Source organism: Mixophyes fleayi, chromosome 3 (genome assembly GCF_038048845.1).
Source record: "Mixophyes fleayi isolate aMixFle1 chromosome 3, aMixFle1.hap1, whole genome shotgun sequence".
In the NCBI taxonomy this organism is placed as follows: domain Eukaryota; kingdom Metazoa; phylum Chordata; class Amphibia; order Anura; family Limnodynastidae; genus Mixophyes; species Mixophyes fleayi.
In genome coordinates, this window is record NC_134404.1 from 26050494 (window position 1) to 26069963 (window position 19470).

The window sequence follows — 19470 nt, forward strand, 5'->3', positions numbered from 1 at the left end:
CAATGTAGCAAAAGGCTTAAGCAAGTGTTGAACTTTGCCAACGTAAATATATCCCTTGGCAGACTGTATACTGTAGACTTCATAACCATGCTACAGTACAGGGAAGTTATACTGTATTAAGCCATCCAATAGTTTATGAAAACATGTTTATATAATATTGTCTTGTATTGGTACTACATGTTACAGGTGAAACAGTTCTATGTGTAATATTTAACTCACTTGTGCAGCCATTTCAATTATTCATTATCAAATATTTTCCATTTAAAGTGGATGGGTATTAACTGTGACATCTGCTCCAGGAGAAGAAATGATGGAAAGAGAGGAAATTAACAAAATAAAGGAAGAATCAGGTTCAACTTACTGTCTTTCAAACACCATTGTCAGTATCACAATAGGTAGACAACCTTATATCCTGTATAAACACTATATAGACAAAAGTATTCGGATGCTTGACCATTACACCAACAGGGACTTTAATGACATTGTATTCAAATAGATATACTTTAACATGGAGTTGGTCCCCCTTTAGCAGCGATAACATCTTCCACTCTTCTTGGAAGGCTTTCCACAAGATGTTGGAGTATTTCTGTGGGAATTTGTGCCCATTCAATCTATAGGGCATTTATGAGGTCAGACACTGATGTTGGACGAAGGAGACCTGGCTCGCAATCTCCATTACAGTTCATCCCAAAGGTGTTTGATAGGGTTGAGGTCAGGGCTCTGTGCGGGCCAGTCAAGTTCTTCCACACCAAACTCATCAAACCATGTCTTTGTAGTCCTTGCTTTGTGCACTGTCATGTTCGAACGAAACATTCTTCACCGCACCAAGAAAAACCCCTAATATAGATATTCGAAAGAATCTTCTTATTTCATTTAGGGGAGGTGCTCCTACACAATATGAACATATCATACAAAAAATAGGGGGAGAAGAGGGGGGAAGGGGATAAGGAAATGTGTATACAGGGCACTCTTTTACCGTACGTAATATAATAAGTTTCTGTTAAGATTTATATCTTTATTACATGAATTCAATTAGCGAAATATTAAAAACACTATGTGATTGAACATACTAACCTATGACATAAGGTGAACAAACTGTTAAAAAGTAGTAATAATACTACTATGCTGTCTCACTGCATTCTAGATAATTTTTGATAATAGCATATGCGTATTATGATGTTCATGCATACTATATACGTCTGTTATTTCTCAACATGTATAAACATTGAGGTCCCGTTAAATATAGGGTCAAAACCTATAGTCCTGGTATATTAGGGTGTATAGACTGAGGAGCCCTATGTCCTACTACTCTGTGAGCATCCTTGTGAAGCCTGTATACTCGCTCCTGTTGGAGGATCACTATATAATCAGGAGAACTGAATAATTCAGCTATTATGGTGTGATAATATATATATTCACCACCATTGAACTCTATCCTGTGTAGTAGATTTCTAAGTGCCAGGCTTCGCCTAACAGCTAGTATCCAAATTACCACTATATATCTACTATCAAATGCACATCATGGCGTGATGTACCTAATATCATGAGTTACTAATAGATATTGTAGGCTCCCTCAGACTAAACAAAGTAATACAGCTATATATCAGTTGTTAGATACGTGCCGTAACATGGGGTATCTAATATCGTGTGATGTTAAAAGATGTTGTAAAATTACCCAGACCAAGTAGAGAAATATTGAACCTGATCCCTTAGGTTAGTATAATGGAGTGCTACAAGGCATAATGTTTAACTTTAATCATCAGATAAACCGTTCGAAATTCGATACTATGATATCTGGCATGCCTCATAAACTATATCCCTTACTCCTTTGGCTATGCTGCTATTGAATTGACTGTGATAAGCCCATTGACTCGTTGCAGCATAGTTTGTTTCACACTGTGATCATTTCCCCCGGACTGTCCGGGTAGAGTGTTATTCAGGGCTTGATACTGAATGTTTATTTAATTTAATTATATTATCAGATGTAGTAGCATGAAATGTTTGGTAGTATTCCAGGCTCTCTCAATCTGGCTTGGTTGTTATAAAGCCAGACCCCTTGTATCCCCTTTCCCCTTCAGTTATGCTGCCATGAGATTAATTATAGTAAACCCATTAGCAGCTATGCTGGAGACTGATTGCGGCGTGGGTAATCTTACACTATAATGATTTGTCCCAAGCTGTCTATAAGGGGTGTCACGCTAGACACAATATAGCTATATGATAATAGTATAATCTGTCTAAAATGCTGTACTTTGTAACCCCGCTAGTATAAAGAAAGGAGGACTGGTTATAGGTTTGAAACAGATAATTTTAAAAGAACATGTGAAGACAGTGAGCTCAGCTGAACGCCAACGCGCGTTTCGCTAAGAGCTTTATCAAGGCAACCCGATGCGAGGCAACGATAGGCTATTTAAGCGTGTAACCACGCCCCTAAATGACGTCACACCTATTCCCAGTCTGGGCTCCGTTCGTAATTGAGCCAATCATAGTTAATTCCTCCTATCACGTGGTCCAACTAAAGAACGAGCCCTTAAACTGGTCTGATTCTAGGGGGGAACTATAGTAACCACTTAAACAATAAACTAGTATCAGTAGTCTCTTATGATATCTATACATCCATTCATAATGTGTGTACTCAGCGGCATAATTAGTATGTTACCTTTATCTGTCTTTTAAACTGTGTATATAGGGTCTCTAAGGTAAGTATAATAAAGCGTATATTCAATATGTCATTGTGAATAATCTCTACAATTGCATATTCCCAGTTATAGGGATCCCAGGGTATATAAAATGAAAATGAAAAGGTATCATATCTAGTTCTCAAATTATCTTCCTAACAGGAGATATTAGTATAACTAATACTAATAAACACCAATAATTATCAGAGTGAATTTGTGTTGATTACTGTACAGTGAATAATAAAATGTAAAGTGATTGATTATAAGAAGAGCCATCAGGATTTTATCTTCAGGCCCATTTGGTGAGCTTATTTTATATAAATTACTATAGTATGATATTGATCCATTATGTAGCTAATAATGAACCACATTAACTAGTGTGAATTGTATGAGGTATTAAATTATGTATACCATTTAAAAGTGAAACTATGCAAACATTATAAAAGTGATGCTATCCTAAACCAACTACAACCAAAAAAGCGAAAAAGTGAAAGTTTAAGTCTAACTACATAGCTACATAGTCTCGTAATAATTACCGCTATGTCTATAAAGGTAACGTGTATCGTGATCATTCAATTATTAAATTTATTCGTGACTTTATTGTTATAATATAGTGACAGAAATAGTTTGTAGCTACCCTATATTAAATCAGTTATACTATTATTATAGATACCGTGACCCTATTATCTAGATGTTACTATATCCTTTTTATTCCCCTTTCCCTCTGGGACTAGCCTTAATAGGAGCCAAAAATATATTACCATATTATGTAACTAGGAATAGCCATTCACCCATATCCAACAAGGTAAAGTGGACTTTCCATTATTAGTCCTTGTTACATTTTTGTCTATGTTTGTTGTCTCATGGTCTATGTATACTTAAAATATTGTATACTTAGAAATCAATTACTGACTCAGTAATGTGTTATTATCCATATGTTACACACAACGTAATTAGTAAATATGGCCCCTATATTTGTAAATTTTATGTAGAGGTAAGAGACTCTTTTTTGGTAGTTAGATTCCCCAAGTATACTGTTTACATTATTAGATTGAGTTTGTATGAGTCAATTAGGTAAAAACCATATAGTTACTGTTGTCATTAAGGCCGTGGGGGATTAAACTCCCCATGAGAAATATTTTCTTAGTCTCATGTTTCAGGAGCTCTGTATGTATGTCTCCTCCTCTGAGACCCAGATTAACCTGTTCCATAGCGAAAGCTGTCAGAAATCTCGGATCACTTTTATGAAATTTATAGAAATGTCTGGCTACTGTAGATAATGGCCTCATGTTGGTCTTATCCTTGCCTGCATTTCTTATGTTACCGACATGTTCAAGGATCCTTCTTTTGAATGGCCTACTTGTCATCCCTACATATCGTAATTGGCATGTACAGGTTAAACAGTATATTACATTGCATGTATTGCAATTTAAAAACTGATCGATCCTCCAGATCTTGGAGAATCTATCCGTATATTCTTTTGTCTGCACTATATATCTACAAGCCTTACATGTTCCACACATAAAGCAACCTTTTGGTCTTACTGATATTGGTTCTCGTTGTGTTTGAAATGAGCTATGAACCAGATTGTCTCTCAAATTTTTTGAGCGCCTCCAAGTTATAGATGCTCTATCTTGTAGGGTATTTTTCAGGTCTTCATCTAGCATCAAAACGTGCCAATGTTTCTGAAAGATCTTATTGATGTCTTTCCATTCTGTACAGAAAGTGCCTATCATCCTTGTCTGTACACACTTTGTTTGTTGTTTATTTTTTGGTGGAGTATGTATGAGAGACTCTCTATCTCTTGTCATTAGTGCCTTTTCAGCTTGTTTAATGATACGTTTGCTGTTACCCCTATTAAATAGTCTCTGTTTCAATTCGTTGGATCTAACTGTGTAGGTCTCTACATCTGAGCAATTTCTTTTGACTCTCAACAGTTCCCCTTTAGGGACCCCCTTGATCACTGGGGGAAAATGGGAACTGGTAAAGTGAAGCAGACTATTCGTTGCAGTTTTTTTCCTATACATGTCTGTGCTGAGTTTACCATCTTCAGTTTTAGTAATGGTGAGATCTAAGAAATTGATCTTAATACCATTGATCTCCGAAGTTAGTTTTAGATTTAAATCATTTCTATTAAGACACGTAATAAGATCATGGAAAAGGGAATTCGGTCCGTCCCATAATATGAAGACATCATCAATATATCGCAGCCATAAGATGATATGCTGTGTATATTTTTCATTTTCAGAATTAAAGACGTGTTCTCTTTCCCACCATCCTAGAAACAAATTTGCATACGTGGGGGCACATGCTGTCCCCATTGCCGTCCCACGTATTTGAAGGAAAAATTTCTCCTCAAACAGGAAGTAATTTTTTGTTAGTATGAATTGCAACAGTAGTATTAGGAAGTCATTGAAATTCTCATGTTTTTCCATATCCAAAAAATAGCGTACCGCTTTAATTCCTTGTTTGTGTATTATATTTGAATATAAGGATTCGACATCTAAGGAGGCCAGCTTAGTAGATGCAGTAACCGTAATGTTGCTAATTTCCGATAGTACATCAAGCGTGTCTCTCACATAAGAGTCTAGGCTCAAAACATGTTTTCGTAAATGAAGATCCACATAAATACTGGCTTTCTCAGTAAGGCTATTTATTCCCGATACAATCGGTCTCCCTGGGGGATTTTGTTCGTTCTTATGAACTTTGGGTAGGATGTAGAAGGCAGGCGTTTTAGGATGTAAAACCTCCAGAAATTCATAATCCTCTTTAGTAATGACTCCTTCATCATAAGTGTGTTTAATAAGTCTATTATATGATGATAAGTAATTGGCTGCTGGATTAAATATGAGGCGTTGGTAGCAATCTGGGTCGTTTAGTTGTCGGTAGACTTCCCTCAGATACTGTGCCTTTGGCCAGAGGACTATATTTCCTTCCTTATCCGAGGGTTTTATAATAATGTCTTTCCACATTTGAATCTCCTTTAATATTGTTCTCTCATCCTTACTGATATTGTTTTTATGTGATCTGTTTTTAGACGATTTAAGAAGAAGTTGATCTAAATCCTGCGAGACCAGTTCTCTAAAGATCTTAACTTGTGGACAGATAGCTATATCCGGTAGAAATGTAGATTTTTTCTTAAATTTGGGAACTTCAAATGGCATAGTGGATGATTGGTTATCGTTATCAAGTTCTTCCAATATTTGGAGTGCATTAATTTCTTCTTCAGTGTTAAAAATGGGACTGGTTATGTCCAGCTTTGGTTCTGTAGGGCCCTCTATGTTTCTGGACTGATTCGAGAAGAATTTCTTCAAGAGGAGTTTTCTCGAGAAGAGCATTAGATCCTTCTCCCACCCAAACCTATCAAAAGGCTGTGAGGGGGAAAAGGACAAACCCCTACTCAGTAGTTTTATATGTGTGGAGCTAAGATGTTTATCTGTAAGATTGATGATTCTCAACTCATCATCTAATATCTCGTTCTCCTGTAGTTCCTCCGTGTAGTATGAGGAGTCTCTTGCTCTTCCATGGCTTTCCTCTTTTTGTCTGTATTTCTTCCCCCCCCTGCGTATCTTTCTCGTTTTGTAGTGTTGCTGCTCTCTCGATCTCTTATGCGTAGCCCTAAAAAATCCCTCCTCAGTGTGGGGTCCTCTCTGGTTGACATAGAGGATTCACCTGTCTCCCCTTCTGATGAGTCCATCTCTGAGGCACTAGTAAAGGAGACCGACTTATTAGTTGGTCTTTTCAGATGCCATCTAAAGACTGTGTTGTTTAAATAGTCATTACGATCCCTAGTGAATTTAACACGTTTCTTTTCCTCCACTGTTTTTTCAAATTGATCCAAATCATCTTTGAATTTAACATATGCTTTTTGGAAGCTATCAAGATTCTCATATTGTTTTAATTTTTCCCCCAATGCCGTTATTTCTTTAGTACATTGTTCCAATATTATGCTATCATGTTTTATCAGAATTTGTATTAGCTCATTTGAACATGTTGTTAAGGCTTTTTCCCAGTCTTTTTTCAAACCCTCATTGGCCAAATCAAAAGCTGGGTATAGCCTAGGTCTGAGGCCTCTTGGAACCATATTTTGCTTAGTGTAATTATAGAACATCGTCCTGTTCCAAAAAGTTTTCGTCTGTTTGAACATTAAATTTCTCAATGTGAGGAGATCTTGCGTCCAATCCCCTCTATTACCATCATTCGTTATTAAATCCGAGAGAAAATCAAAATCTTCATTATTTTTCCATCTCTCTTGTCTTATAGTGAGGTCACCGCTTACACTAAAGGCCGCCATCGGGAATAATAGTTAATAGTTTTATTCCAAAATTGGATTAATTGTGTTATTAAATTAATAGCTATGCTATACTTCTTGTGCTGGTGAGAAAACAAATTGTGTGTCAAAGCACACTATATACAATTCGAACGAAACATTCTTCACCGCACCAAGAAAAACCCCTAATATAGATATTCGAAAGAATCTTCTTATTTCATTTAGGGGAGGTGCTCCTACACAATATGAACATATCATCCAAAAAATAGGGGGAGAAGAGGGGGGAAGGGGATAAGGAAATGTGTATACAGGGCACTCTTTTACCGTACGTAATATAATAAGTTTCTGTTAAGATTTATATCTTTATTACATGAATTCAATTAGCGAAATATTAAAAACACTATGTGATTGAACATACTAACCTATGACATAAGGTGAACAAACTGTTAAAAAGTAGTAATAATACTACTATGCTGTCTCACTGCATTCTAGATAATTTTTGATAATAGCATATACGTATTATGATGTTCATGCATACTATATACGTCTGTTATTTCTCAACATGTATAAACATTGAGGTCCCGTTAAATATAGGGTCAAAACCTATAGTCCTGGTATATTAGGGTGTATAGACTGAGGAGCCCTATGTCCTACTACTCTGTGAGCATCTTGTGAAGCCTGTATACTCGCTCCTGTTGGAGGATCACTATATAATCAGGAGAACTGAATAATTCAGCTATTATGGTGTGATAATATATATATTCACCACCATTGAACTCTATCCTGTGTAGTAGATTTCTAAGTGCCAGGCTTCGCCTAACAGCTAGTATCCAAATTACCACTATATATCTACTATCAAATGCACATCATGGCGTGATGTACCTAATATCATGAGTTACTAATAGATATTGTAGGCTCCCTCAGACTAAACAAAGTAATACAGCTATATATCAGTTGTTAGATACGTGCCGTAACATGGGGTATCTAATATCGTGTGATGTTAAAAGATGTTGTAAAATTACCCAGACCAAGTAGAGAAATATTGAACCTGATCCCTTAGGTTAGTATAATGGAGTGCTACAAGGCATAATGTTTAACTTTAATCATCAGATAAACCGTTCGAAATTCGATACTATGATATCTGGCATGCCTCATAAACTATATCCCTTACTCCTTTGGCTATGCTGCTATTGAATTGACTGTGATAAGCCCATTGACTCGTTGCAGCATAGTTTGTTTCACACTGTGATCATTTCCCCCGGACTGTCCGGGTAGAGTGTTATTCAGGGCTTGATACTGAATGTTTATTTAATTTAATTATATTATCAGATGTAGTAGCATGAAATGTTTGGTAGTATTCCAGGCTCTCTCAATCTGGCTTGGTTGTTATAAAGCCAGACCCCTTGTATCCCCTTTCCCCTTCAGTTATGCTGCCATGAGATTAATTATAGTAAACCCATTAGCAGCTATGCTGGAGACTGATTGTGGCGTGGGTAATCTTACACTATAATGATTTGTCCCAAGCTGTCTATAAGGGGTGTCACGCTAGACACAATATAGCTATATGATAATAGTATAATCTGTCTAAAATGCTGTACTTTGTAACCCCGCTAGTATAAAGAAAGGAGGACTGGTTATAGGTTTGAAACAGATAATTTTAAAAGAACATGTGAAGACAGTGAGCTCAGCTGAACGCCAACGCGCGTTTCGCTAAGAGCTTTATCAAGGCAACCCGATGCGAGGCAACGATAGGCTATTTAAGCGTGTAACCACGCCCCTAAATGACGTCACACCTATTCCCAGTCTGGGCTCCGTTCGTAATTGAGCCAATCATAGTTAATTCCTCCTATCACGTGGTCCAACTAAAGAACGAGCCCTTAAACTGGTCTGATTCTAGGGGGGAACTATAGTAACCACTTAAACAATAAACTAGTATCAGTAGTCTCTTATGATATCTATACATCCATTCATAATGTGTGTACTCAGCGGCATAATTAGTATGTTACCTTTATCTGTCTTTTAAGCTGTGTATATAGTGTATATACACAGCTTAAAAGACAGATAAAGGTAACATACTAATTATGCCGCTGAGTACACACATTATGAATGGATGTATAGATATCATAAGAGACTACTGATACTAGTTTATTGTTTAAGTGGTTACTATAGTTCCCCCCTAGAATCAGACCAGTTTAAGGGCTCGTTCTTTAGTTGGACCACGTGATAGGAGGAATTAACTATGATTGGCTCAATTACGAACGGAGCCCAGACTGGGAATAGGTGTGACGTCATTTAGGGGCGTGGTTACACGCTTAAATAGCCTATCGTTGCCTCGCATCGGGTTGCCTTGATAAAGCTCTTAGCGAAACGCGCGTTGGCGTTCAGCTGAGCTCACTGTCTTCACATGTTCTTTTAAAATTATCTGTTTCAAACCTATAACCAGTCCTCCTTTCTTTATACTAGCGGGATTACAAAGTACAGCATTTTAGACAGATTATACTATTATCATATAGCTATATTGTGTCTAGCGTGACACCCCTTATAGACAGCTTGGGACAAATCATTATAGTGTAAGATTACCCACGCCGCAATCAGTCTCCAGCATAGCTGCTAATGGGTTTACTATAATTAATCTCATGGCAGCATAACTGAAGGGGAAAGGGGATACAAGGGGTCTGGCTTTATAACAACCAAACCAGATTGAGAGAGCCTGGAATACTACCAAACATTTCATGCTACTACATCTGATAATATAATTAAATTAAATAACCATTCAGTATCAAGCCCTGAATAACACTCTACCCGGACAGTCCGGGGGAAATGATCACAGTGTGAAACAAACTATGCTGCAACGAGTCAATGGGCTTATCACAGTCAATTCAATAGCAGCATAGCCAAAGGAGTAAGGGATATAGTTTATGAGGCATGCCAGATATCATAGTATCGAATTTCGAACGGTTTATCTGATGATTAAAGTTAAACGTTATGCCTTGTAGCACTCCATTATACTAACCTAAGGGATCAGGTTCAATATTTCTCTACTTGGTCTGGGTAATTTTACAACATCTTTTAACATCACACGATATTAGATACCCCATGTTACGGCACGTATCTAACAACTGATATATAGCTGTATTACTTTGTTTAGTCTGAGGGAGCCTACAATATCTATTAGTAACTCATGATATTAGGTACATCACGCCATGATGTGCATTTGATAGTAGATATATAGTGGTAATTTGGATACTAGCTGTTAGGCGAAGCCTGGCACTTAGAAATCTACTACACAGGATAGAGTTCAATGGTGGTGAATATATATATTATCACACCATAATAGCTGAATTATTCAGTTCTCCTGATTATATAGTGATCCTCCAACAGGAGCGAGTATACAGGCTTCACAAGGATGCTCACAGAGTAGTAGGACATAGGGCTCCTCAGTCTATACACCCTAATATACCAGGACTATAGGTTTTGACCCTATATTTAACGGGACCTCAATGTTTATACATGTTGAGAAATAACAGACGTATATAGTATGCATGAACATCATAATACGCATATGCTATTATCAAAAATTATATAGAATGCAGTGAGACAGCATAGTAGTATTATTACTACTTTTTAACAGTTTGTTCACCTTATGTCATAGGTTAGTATGTTCAATCACATAGTGTTTTTAATATTTTGCTAATTGAATTCATGTAATAAAGATATAAATCTTAACAGAAACTTATTATATTATGTACGGTAAAAGAGTGCCCTGTATACACATTTCCTTATCCCCTTCCCCCCTCTTCTCCCCCTATTTTTTGGATGATATGCACTGTCATGTTGTAATAGAAAAGGGCCTTCCCCAAACTGTTAGCCCCAAAGTTGGAAGCATAGCATTGTCCAAAATGGCTTGGTATGCTGAAGCATTTGACTTGCCACTGGAGATAAGGGGCCTAGCCCAAACCCTGAAAAACATCCCCATGCCATTATCTCTTCTCCACCAACCTTCACAGTTGACATAATGAAGTCAGGCATGTAACAGTCTCCTGGCATCCGCCAAACCCAGACTCGCCAATCTGATGGCCAAACAGAGAAGCGTGATTCATCACTCCACAGAACAAGTTTCCACTGCTCCACAGTCCAGTGTTAGTATGCTTTACATCACTCCATCCAACACTTGGCATTGGTGTTGGTGATGTGAGGCTTGCATGCAGCTGCTCGGCCATGGAAACTCATTCCATTAAGCTCCCACCGCACAGTTTTTGTGCTTAGATTAATGCCAATGGAAGTTTGGAACTCTTCAGCTATGGAATCAGCAGAGCATTGTCAACTTTTACTCACCATGCATCTTAGTAGTTGTTGACCCTGCTCTGTGATTTTGCGTGGTCTTCTGCTTCATGGCTGAGTTGGTGTTGCTCCTAAATGCATCCACTTTCTAATAATATCACTTACAGTTCACTGTGCAATATCCAGCAGGAATGAAACTTCACAAACCCTCTTATTGCAAAGGTGGCATCCTATCACAATACCATGCTTGAAGTCACTGAGCTCTTCAGAATAACCCATTCTGTATCCCAAATGTTTGCAAATGGAGATTGCATGGCTAGGTACCTCTGGCAACAGGTCTGATTGAAAAACCTCAATTCAATACTTAACAGGTGTGACCAAATTTTGTCTATATAGTAAGTATATATATACATATACACACATATATATATATATATATATATATATATATATATATATATCATCATCATCATCACCATTTATTTATATAGCACCACTGATTTCGCAGCGCTGTACAGAGAACTCATTCACATCAGTCCCTGCCCGATTGGAGCTTACAGTCTAAATTCCCTAACATACACACAGACAGAGACAGACAGAGAGAGAGAGACTAGGGTAAATTTTGATAGCAGCCAATAAACCTACCAGTATGTTTTTGGAGTGTGGGAGGAAACCGGAGCAACCGGAGGAAACCCACGCAAACACGGGGAGAACATACAAACTCCACATAGATAAGGCCATGGTCGGGAATTGAACTCGTGACCCTGGCGCTGTGAGGCAGAAGTGCTAACCGCTTAACCACCGTGCTGCCCATATAAAACAATTCCTTGTTTTCCTGGGTTATAAATATGAGGTTACACATATCTAAAATCCCTTTGCTATCCATCAACATGGCTAAAAGTTGGAAAGTTGGCAATTAAATTAAGATAGAATGTTGTTGGCCAGCAACAATCAGAAAATGGTTGTACAACGAATTGCAGTAAGCTGAAATTCCCATTACGCACAATCAGAGTGACAATAAAAGAGCAAGGAAAACATGAAACAGTTTTTTTCCAGAAAGAGAATGTGTAAGCATACTACCCTCATTTAATGGGGAGGATGGTAAGAGAGGTAATGACAAATCCAAACTTCAGTTTCAGAACTGCACAGTTTAGTTGAATCTTGGGGTTTAAAAACAGCAAAATCCACTGTCAGATGCCACCTTCATGACCAGAAGACTTTTGGAAGAGTACCAGAACCTGAACTATGCAAAATGTCATTGGACCTACAAATGGAATCGTGTGATATGGGTTGTTTTGCTGCTAGTGGTTCAGGGGTTCTTGCAAAAATCAATGGCATAATGAATTCCACTCTATTTTAGCCAAAGTCTGTTTGACGTTTTCAGAAGGCTGAAATTTGGTCATTGGTGGAGCTTTCAGCAAAATGATCCCAAACACACATCAAAATTTGGTTGCAGAAACACAAATTCAAAGTTTTGCAATTGTCCTTTCGGTCTTCAGATTTAAACCCAATTGAAAACCTGTGGTATGTTTGAATTAAAGAGGGCAGTCCACAAGCAACAGCCAAAATATCTGGTAATTGGAAATGTTCATCATCTAGGAGTAGTAAAATATCCCTTAACAAGTGGTCTCCAACCTTGTTGGGCATTACAGAAAGTGGCTCAGTGATGCCAGGGGAGACTTCCCCAAATATTTATAATGGGGATGACAATATTTTTGGGAGCTATGGTTTTTTTTAAAAAAAATATGTTACTAAAAAAAAGCTTTTTTTGTTCCAAAATACAGTGGAAAAACAAGGACTATACACTGTATCGCTTTATTTACATCCGCAATATCACATGTGTGTGGTTCATTTTGTCCTACGGTTGATGGCTAGTCCCTTTATTTCATATATTGATTTTATCTTATTTCCGTGAACCAGGTCATCTCATTGGGTAAAAATAAACAAAGTAGCTTTGGAGATGGATCACGGTAGTTAATGCCATCACTTTACTATAGATTATTCGCTAGGAAAGGCTTTTATTGAAGCTGCCTCCCCAGCTAATCAATTTTAATAAATAGAAAAATTAATTGATTTGTTGTCATTACTTAGGAAATGAAAATTAACATGAGAAATTGGCACTTAGTCATAATTAGTTCCCTAAATCTTGTCAACCACATGTTAAAAAAAAAACATCTATCCCTACTGTATAGACTAAAAACAGGCATACTCTGTTACACTCTGATACACTTTCCAAACACATAATTAATGCTGTACTAAATACTTTTCTATATTAAAAACAGGGAATCCTAGTTCCACATATGGCAATATATGTTAAGCTGACCAACTCACACCAAAGTCTTCCCATTCTGGTCAGTCCTAACATGATCAAATGCTATGCTATTTTATCTGGGCTTAAGGCTAACCTGCAGACAGCTTTTAAAGGCAAGTCTTTCCCAAGGACTAGCAGCCATGAGAGACCTGGGACTCACCGGACACAAGTTGAAATTAATTCATGTAAAGAATGAGATGCAAGAGTTATGAGACTTACATTGTATAAACAAAAACAGATGTAGATCCTCTGCACTCACCATGTACAGACTGAGGTGCAAGAGGGGGTTGCCCACATTGTATAGACAGAAAACAGGGATACTCTGCACTCTATCCCCACTGTACCATATTTGTGACGTATTTTTGGGCACAGAAAGTCCACTCTGTTCAAATATTACATTTGAGATTGTTAAAAATTCATAGTTTCCCCTCTGCTTCTAGTTACAGAGGTATTTCTAAAGCACTCATAGTCTCATGAGTTCATAACTTATTAACTTACTAGTACACGTTAGTCATTTTTGGACTATCTCCTATATTATCTGGAGGCTTGTCAAAAATATGATAGCATTGACAGTGTAATAGACCTTCAGAGTACAGATATCTCCTGAAAGCAAGACTCTTTTTTTTCTCTCGTACATTTCCAAAAACACAAATAATGGATTGTCAATTGTCTGCATTAACAATATATGTGCTATTGTTTATAGCTATTTTATACATTTTTAAACATTTTACACTGTGGACATCTGATGCTTCAATCAAGAACTTTCCTACAGGTCCCAGGACTTTGCCAGTGATTGGAAATCTGCACATCATAAGTCTCAAGAAACCCAATGAAAGTCTTATGGAGGTAACTTTTATACATTTGATCATCTCTAAGGCTTTCTATTATTTGATAAAGGCAATTATAACGTAACAATTACTGTAATAGTGATACACTGCATTTTTTGTAACATTCTTCTTGAATAAAAGATGGATATGTTTTGCTCAACTTTTTTTTGGCAAGTGTTTATACATTTCCTATGATAATTTGCCATTGTTTTTTGGTGGGTGATGACTATTATTACTTTTTCCTGATTGAGCTTATGTCAAGGGGTATCGATACTAAAGAGCTGTTTTCCAGATGCAGCAAGTGTTAATATGACACCTGGCATGTAATGATGACGAATTTTATTCATTCTGGACTATGGCACAGAAGAACATTTTACTTTTTAGTAATACTTTTATTTATTTCAAAAAAATAATAATATAGTGGTTTGGGGTGATTTTACTTCAATAGTTGTTTTACCACTTTGTGTGTGAGTTTCATTTTCTTATATATTAGTGTAATGAGTGAGGGATCTAAGTGACCCCCGATCCCATTATACTGAGACCACATTGGTGACAAAGTTGCAACTCCAGTTACCCGATTTTTTGTTTACATTATCCCAGTAACCAAAGCCCAGAGGCGACAGGAGCAGCCCCAGGGCTGGAAGACAGTCTTTTGGAGGTGGGGGGTGGAAAGTTTTGCAGACTGCTTTCACATATAGAATATGGCCCCACACAGGGAGAACCTATGCTGTGGGTTTCTGCCTACTCCTTATAGTGTGATCAGTCCAACTTGTGTAGCCTGGTGTTGGTTAACACTTACCAGGAAGACCACATGCTAATTTCCAACAGCTTTAGTGGGAAAAAACCTAGCCAGTATAGCGCTAGTGATTGATTTTAGCAGGTGTAACAATACAGACTTATGAACACGCAAAAGACACACCTCTTAAAAGGCACATCTAAAGATTATTTTAACTCTGACTATGGCGTATATCAAAGGGATGTGTTATAGGCCCTTACCGTACCTGTATGTGAATGCCCCTGATCTGCAAGGGGATGCAATGGCAAGACATGTAAATATCTAAATTCAGGTGCAAATTGTGACAAATGCACTGTTTATCAAAGTGCATTTTTACGTGGAGCAAATGGACTTCTGTGCAACTCTAGATGAGATGATATTTCTGTAAATCACTATTTATTTTGGAATTTAACAAGAACACATCAATGATTTTAAACTTTGTAATTAAAGATGAATCAGATTGACTGGAGCGGTTGGTAGAAAGCATACTGTGGAATGACGTTAAGAGATCAGCCCCTTCATTTGTGTATCTTCCCTATAATGATGGTGTAATTTTGGTTCTTCTAAATTCCCAAAAAGTTACTCTTTTAGTTTTAAATAATTTTTTTACTTGTTTTTTGCTTTTTAAAAAAGTCTAAGTACTGTCTGCAATAAGCAATGCACTTATTTATATCCACTTTGTACAGACATTAAACATTCACACTACTCATCCAAAGGTGTTATTTTTGCTTTTAGTAATACACGTAATGCTTGATTTTAAATTTCCTGATTAAATTTTGGTTTCTGTTTAATTCCAGCTCTCAAAACAATATGGTCCAGTGTTCAGCGTTAAAATGGGCAGTGTAAAAATGGTGGTGTTGTCTGGATATGAGACCGTCAAGAGGGCTCTTGTGGATTATGCTGAGGAATTCTCTGAAAGACCTCACATACCTATATTTGAAGCTATTCACCTGGGATGCGGTACTTCCTTGATACATTGATTATATTCTGATGTACAACTATTATGTTTGAGAGGAATTACATAATCCTCCCAGTTAAGCCTTAGAGAAGCAGTTACAGTGTTGTAAGTTAAATGTCTGATCCCACAGAGCTGAACTGGTGAATATAGTCATAGTATAGCATAAAAAGGGTTCTATGAGATGACGTCCATAAAAAAGATGATCCATAAAAAACTCACCACATTACAGGTAATGGTTGCATATGTGGCCAATTGTTAAACAGTAATCTAAAAAATTAGTCAATGGTCAATTTTAGCTGCAGTAAACGACATATAGGAGTAAAAGTGGAAATTGAACAATTTTGATCATTGGGATCATCAATGGGCATTTTTTAATTTGCAATCAGCATATGAACGCAATTGGCTTGTGTGAGCAGACATCTTCTTACCACTTTCAGGCCTAAGCATGTTCCCGGATGTGACCGGACTGTTGGCTTGGTGTCAGGTGCCATCTCCGCACTGTCCTTTAGTGCCGAGGATGACACCTGTCTCATCTGCTAAGCCGCATCCTGTTGCCTAGCAATGGGACGTAATTCCGGGTACGTGATTATGCACAGTAGGTCAGCGTCCCAATGCTAGGCAACAGGACGTTTCTTTCGCTGGCCAGTCGGCGGTCAAGTGCATCTGATTGCCGAAATCTCATTCCTCCTATCAGGGCCCACACTTTCATACTTAAGGCACCTTCCTCCTTAAGTCTGGTGCCAGAGTATTGGTTTCACCACCACCGGCGTCCTGTATCCTGCTCCCTTGTTCCTGCATTTGCTTCATTGGTTCCTGACTCCTGGCTCATCCCAGACCACTCTCTTGTCTTGCGATTTGGCTGTGTTGATATCTGGATTCTGACCTCGAGCTTGCTTCTGACATTCCCTCTGGATTTCCCTTAAGTACTGCACTATCGTTTGTCATCTGACCTGGACCGTACAACTATTCTGGTTCTCTCCTGCTGCACTGATAACTAACTTGGAAAAGCATGACCTGCGCACCTCACGCAGCCAAGCCCATACCTTCTTGTGGGGGGCCCTGGTGACTACCGCGGGTGCATTAGACTCCATGTCTCCCTGTTTAATTGCGCCAATATCAGTCAGTGGATCCTCAAAAGTCAGTAACATGTCAGCATACTCTGGCCATGAGTACACAGGATGAACCTTCGGCCCGGGATCTTCTTTTACACTTGGCCCAACGTGTGGAACCAGTAAGACACCAATCAGGCCCAACTTCTACAGTGCATCGTGGGTGTGGTCTCCTGCCTGGACACCCTTCAAGGGTCATTTTCCGTACCCCTTGTGGTCCCTTCTTGATTAGAAACTGCTACTACTCTCTCTGCCTCCGCTAGCTCTACCAGTTCTGCAAGCACCCATGGGTTGTGTATACCACATCCAGAGAAATATGATAGCGATCCAAATAAGTGCGGCGGATTCCTTAATCAGTGCACCATACAGTTTCAACTTGCACTTAAAAGCTTTTCTTCAAACAGAATTAAGGTGGCCTATATAATGTCCCTCCTTTCAGGCCAAGGCCTTTCCTGGGCATCTCCATTGTGGGAACGTGATGATCCGCTGCTCCAGAATTCTGTGACCTTTAGAGAAAGCTTCCGCAGGGTGTTTCCTCTGCATCTACTGGTCTTTTAATCCTTCGTCAGGGAACTCTCTCGGCAAGTCAGTACGCGGTCCAATTCCGGAAACTAGCATCTGAACTTCGTTGGAATGATGAGGCACTTACTGCTACCTTCTGGCAAGACTTGAATGACAGAATAAAGGATGAGTTAGCATCACGAGATCTGCCTTTTAGATTGTTTGATCTAATTTCTTTGTGTATCAAAGTGTAACGCACACAGGAACGAGAACGGGGTCGCCGATCCTTTCCGTGCCTTGCACCTCAATTTCAATCTCCTGCTCTCTCCGTGAAGAAACCCATGCAAATTGGTCATTCACGACTATCTCCTGAAGAAAGAGATAGACGACTGAAGAAACGGTTATAACTCTATTGTGGAGATCCTGGACATCTTCTCTCCATTTGTCCCAAGAAACCGGGAAACGCCACCTCCCAGGTGATTACAGGTCGGTTAGCCTAGTATCCCAGTCCTCTTCTCCCTGTTTCCAGAAAGAATACAAATTTCTCATGCCATTATTCTCATTCCTCTGACGGTCCTCAACCTTTGTCTGCCTTTGTGGACTCAGGATCCGCGGGAAACTTCATATCCTCGAGTTTTGGTCTTGCAGCTCCGTTAGAGTACTAGATCTTTGCTTTAGCCTTTGACGCTCACTGCAGTAGATTGAAACCGAGTCTCCAATGGCTCACCGTTCCTGTTTGGCTGATGGTAGGAGCTCTCTATTCGGAATGGATTAAATTCCTGGTTCTCCCGAAGTCCATTAACCCTATTATTTTGGGTTTACCTTGGCTAAGGACACTCACTCCTCAATTCGATTGGCATCATGCTCAGTGTCACTCACCGGACCGTGAGTGCCTCTTCCCGGACATTTAGGAACCGTGGCCGTCCACCATCCTGAGGGTCTGCGCATGCGCAGCCCTTTTCTATACTTCAGTGTATACCCCTTTAACTTAATTGGCAGATCAGGCAACCTCCCTATATTAAGCACCTGTGGTCACTACCACGTTGCCTGATCTTGGAGTCTCATTCCTCATGAGTCTCTGAAGGTGTTCCTGTATTACTTGTGTATTCAGTGCTGCTGATTCCTGTGGTTTCCAAACCACTTCTACTACTGTGGTTCCATACCACTTCTACCATCAACTTTATCATCATGACTGGTTGCTGATTCCTATCCGCTGCCTCCGTGCACTACAGTCTTCTACACCACTTCAACGTTATTTTATATCAATGTGACTGTTTGCTCATTGCTATCCGCTGCCTCCGTGCACTCCAGCTTTTACCTCACTCACCTGCTTCTCATCAAGTCTGTTTGCTGATTTCTATCCGCTGCCTCTGTGCACTACAGTCTCCTGCTTGCAACTCGCCTGTGTTCAACATCGTGACTGCCAGCTGACTACTATCCGCTGCCTCTGTGCACTACAGTCTCCTGCTTGCAACTCGCCTGTGTTCAACATCGTGACTGCCAGCTGACTACTATCCGCTGCCTCTGTGCACTACAGTCTCCTGCTTGCAACTCGCCTGTGTTCAACATCGTGACTGCCAGCTGATTACTATCCGCTGCCTCCGTGCACTACACTCTCATCTCATCTTTGCTGTGACTTCCTCGAGACTGCCGCTTTTCATTACCATCTGCTACACTTCGTGATCTACAGCTCCTGCCCTGCGCTGCACTCCTGTTTCCCATCGCTGTTGGTTCCTGTGGTTGCTACTGGTTACCTCCGT

The 19470-nt window shown here is 39.0% G+C and overlaps 1 protein-coding gene across 1 annotated transcript in view; it reads left to right on the forward strand.

The window, feature by feature from the left end:
* Window positions 1-14122: 14122 nt before the first annotated feature.
* The window catches only part of LOC142143414 (cytochrome P450 2K1-like), a 42110-nt gene continuing 36762 nt past the window's right edge, over window positions 14123-19470 (forward strand). The window contains exons 1-2 of the mRNA XM_075201247.1: window positions 14123-14386; window positions 15940-16102. Coding sequence (XP_075057348.1) covers window positions 14195-14386; window positions 15940-16102 — 355 coding nt within the window. The 5' untranslated portion in view covers window positions 14123-14194. The remainder of the gene's footprint in view (window positions 14387-15939; window positions 16103-19470) is intronic.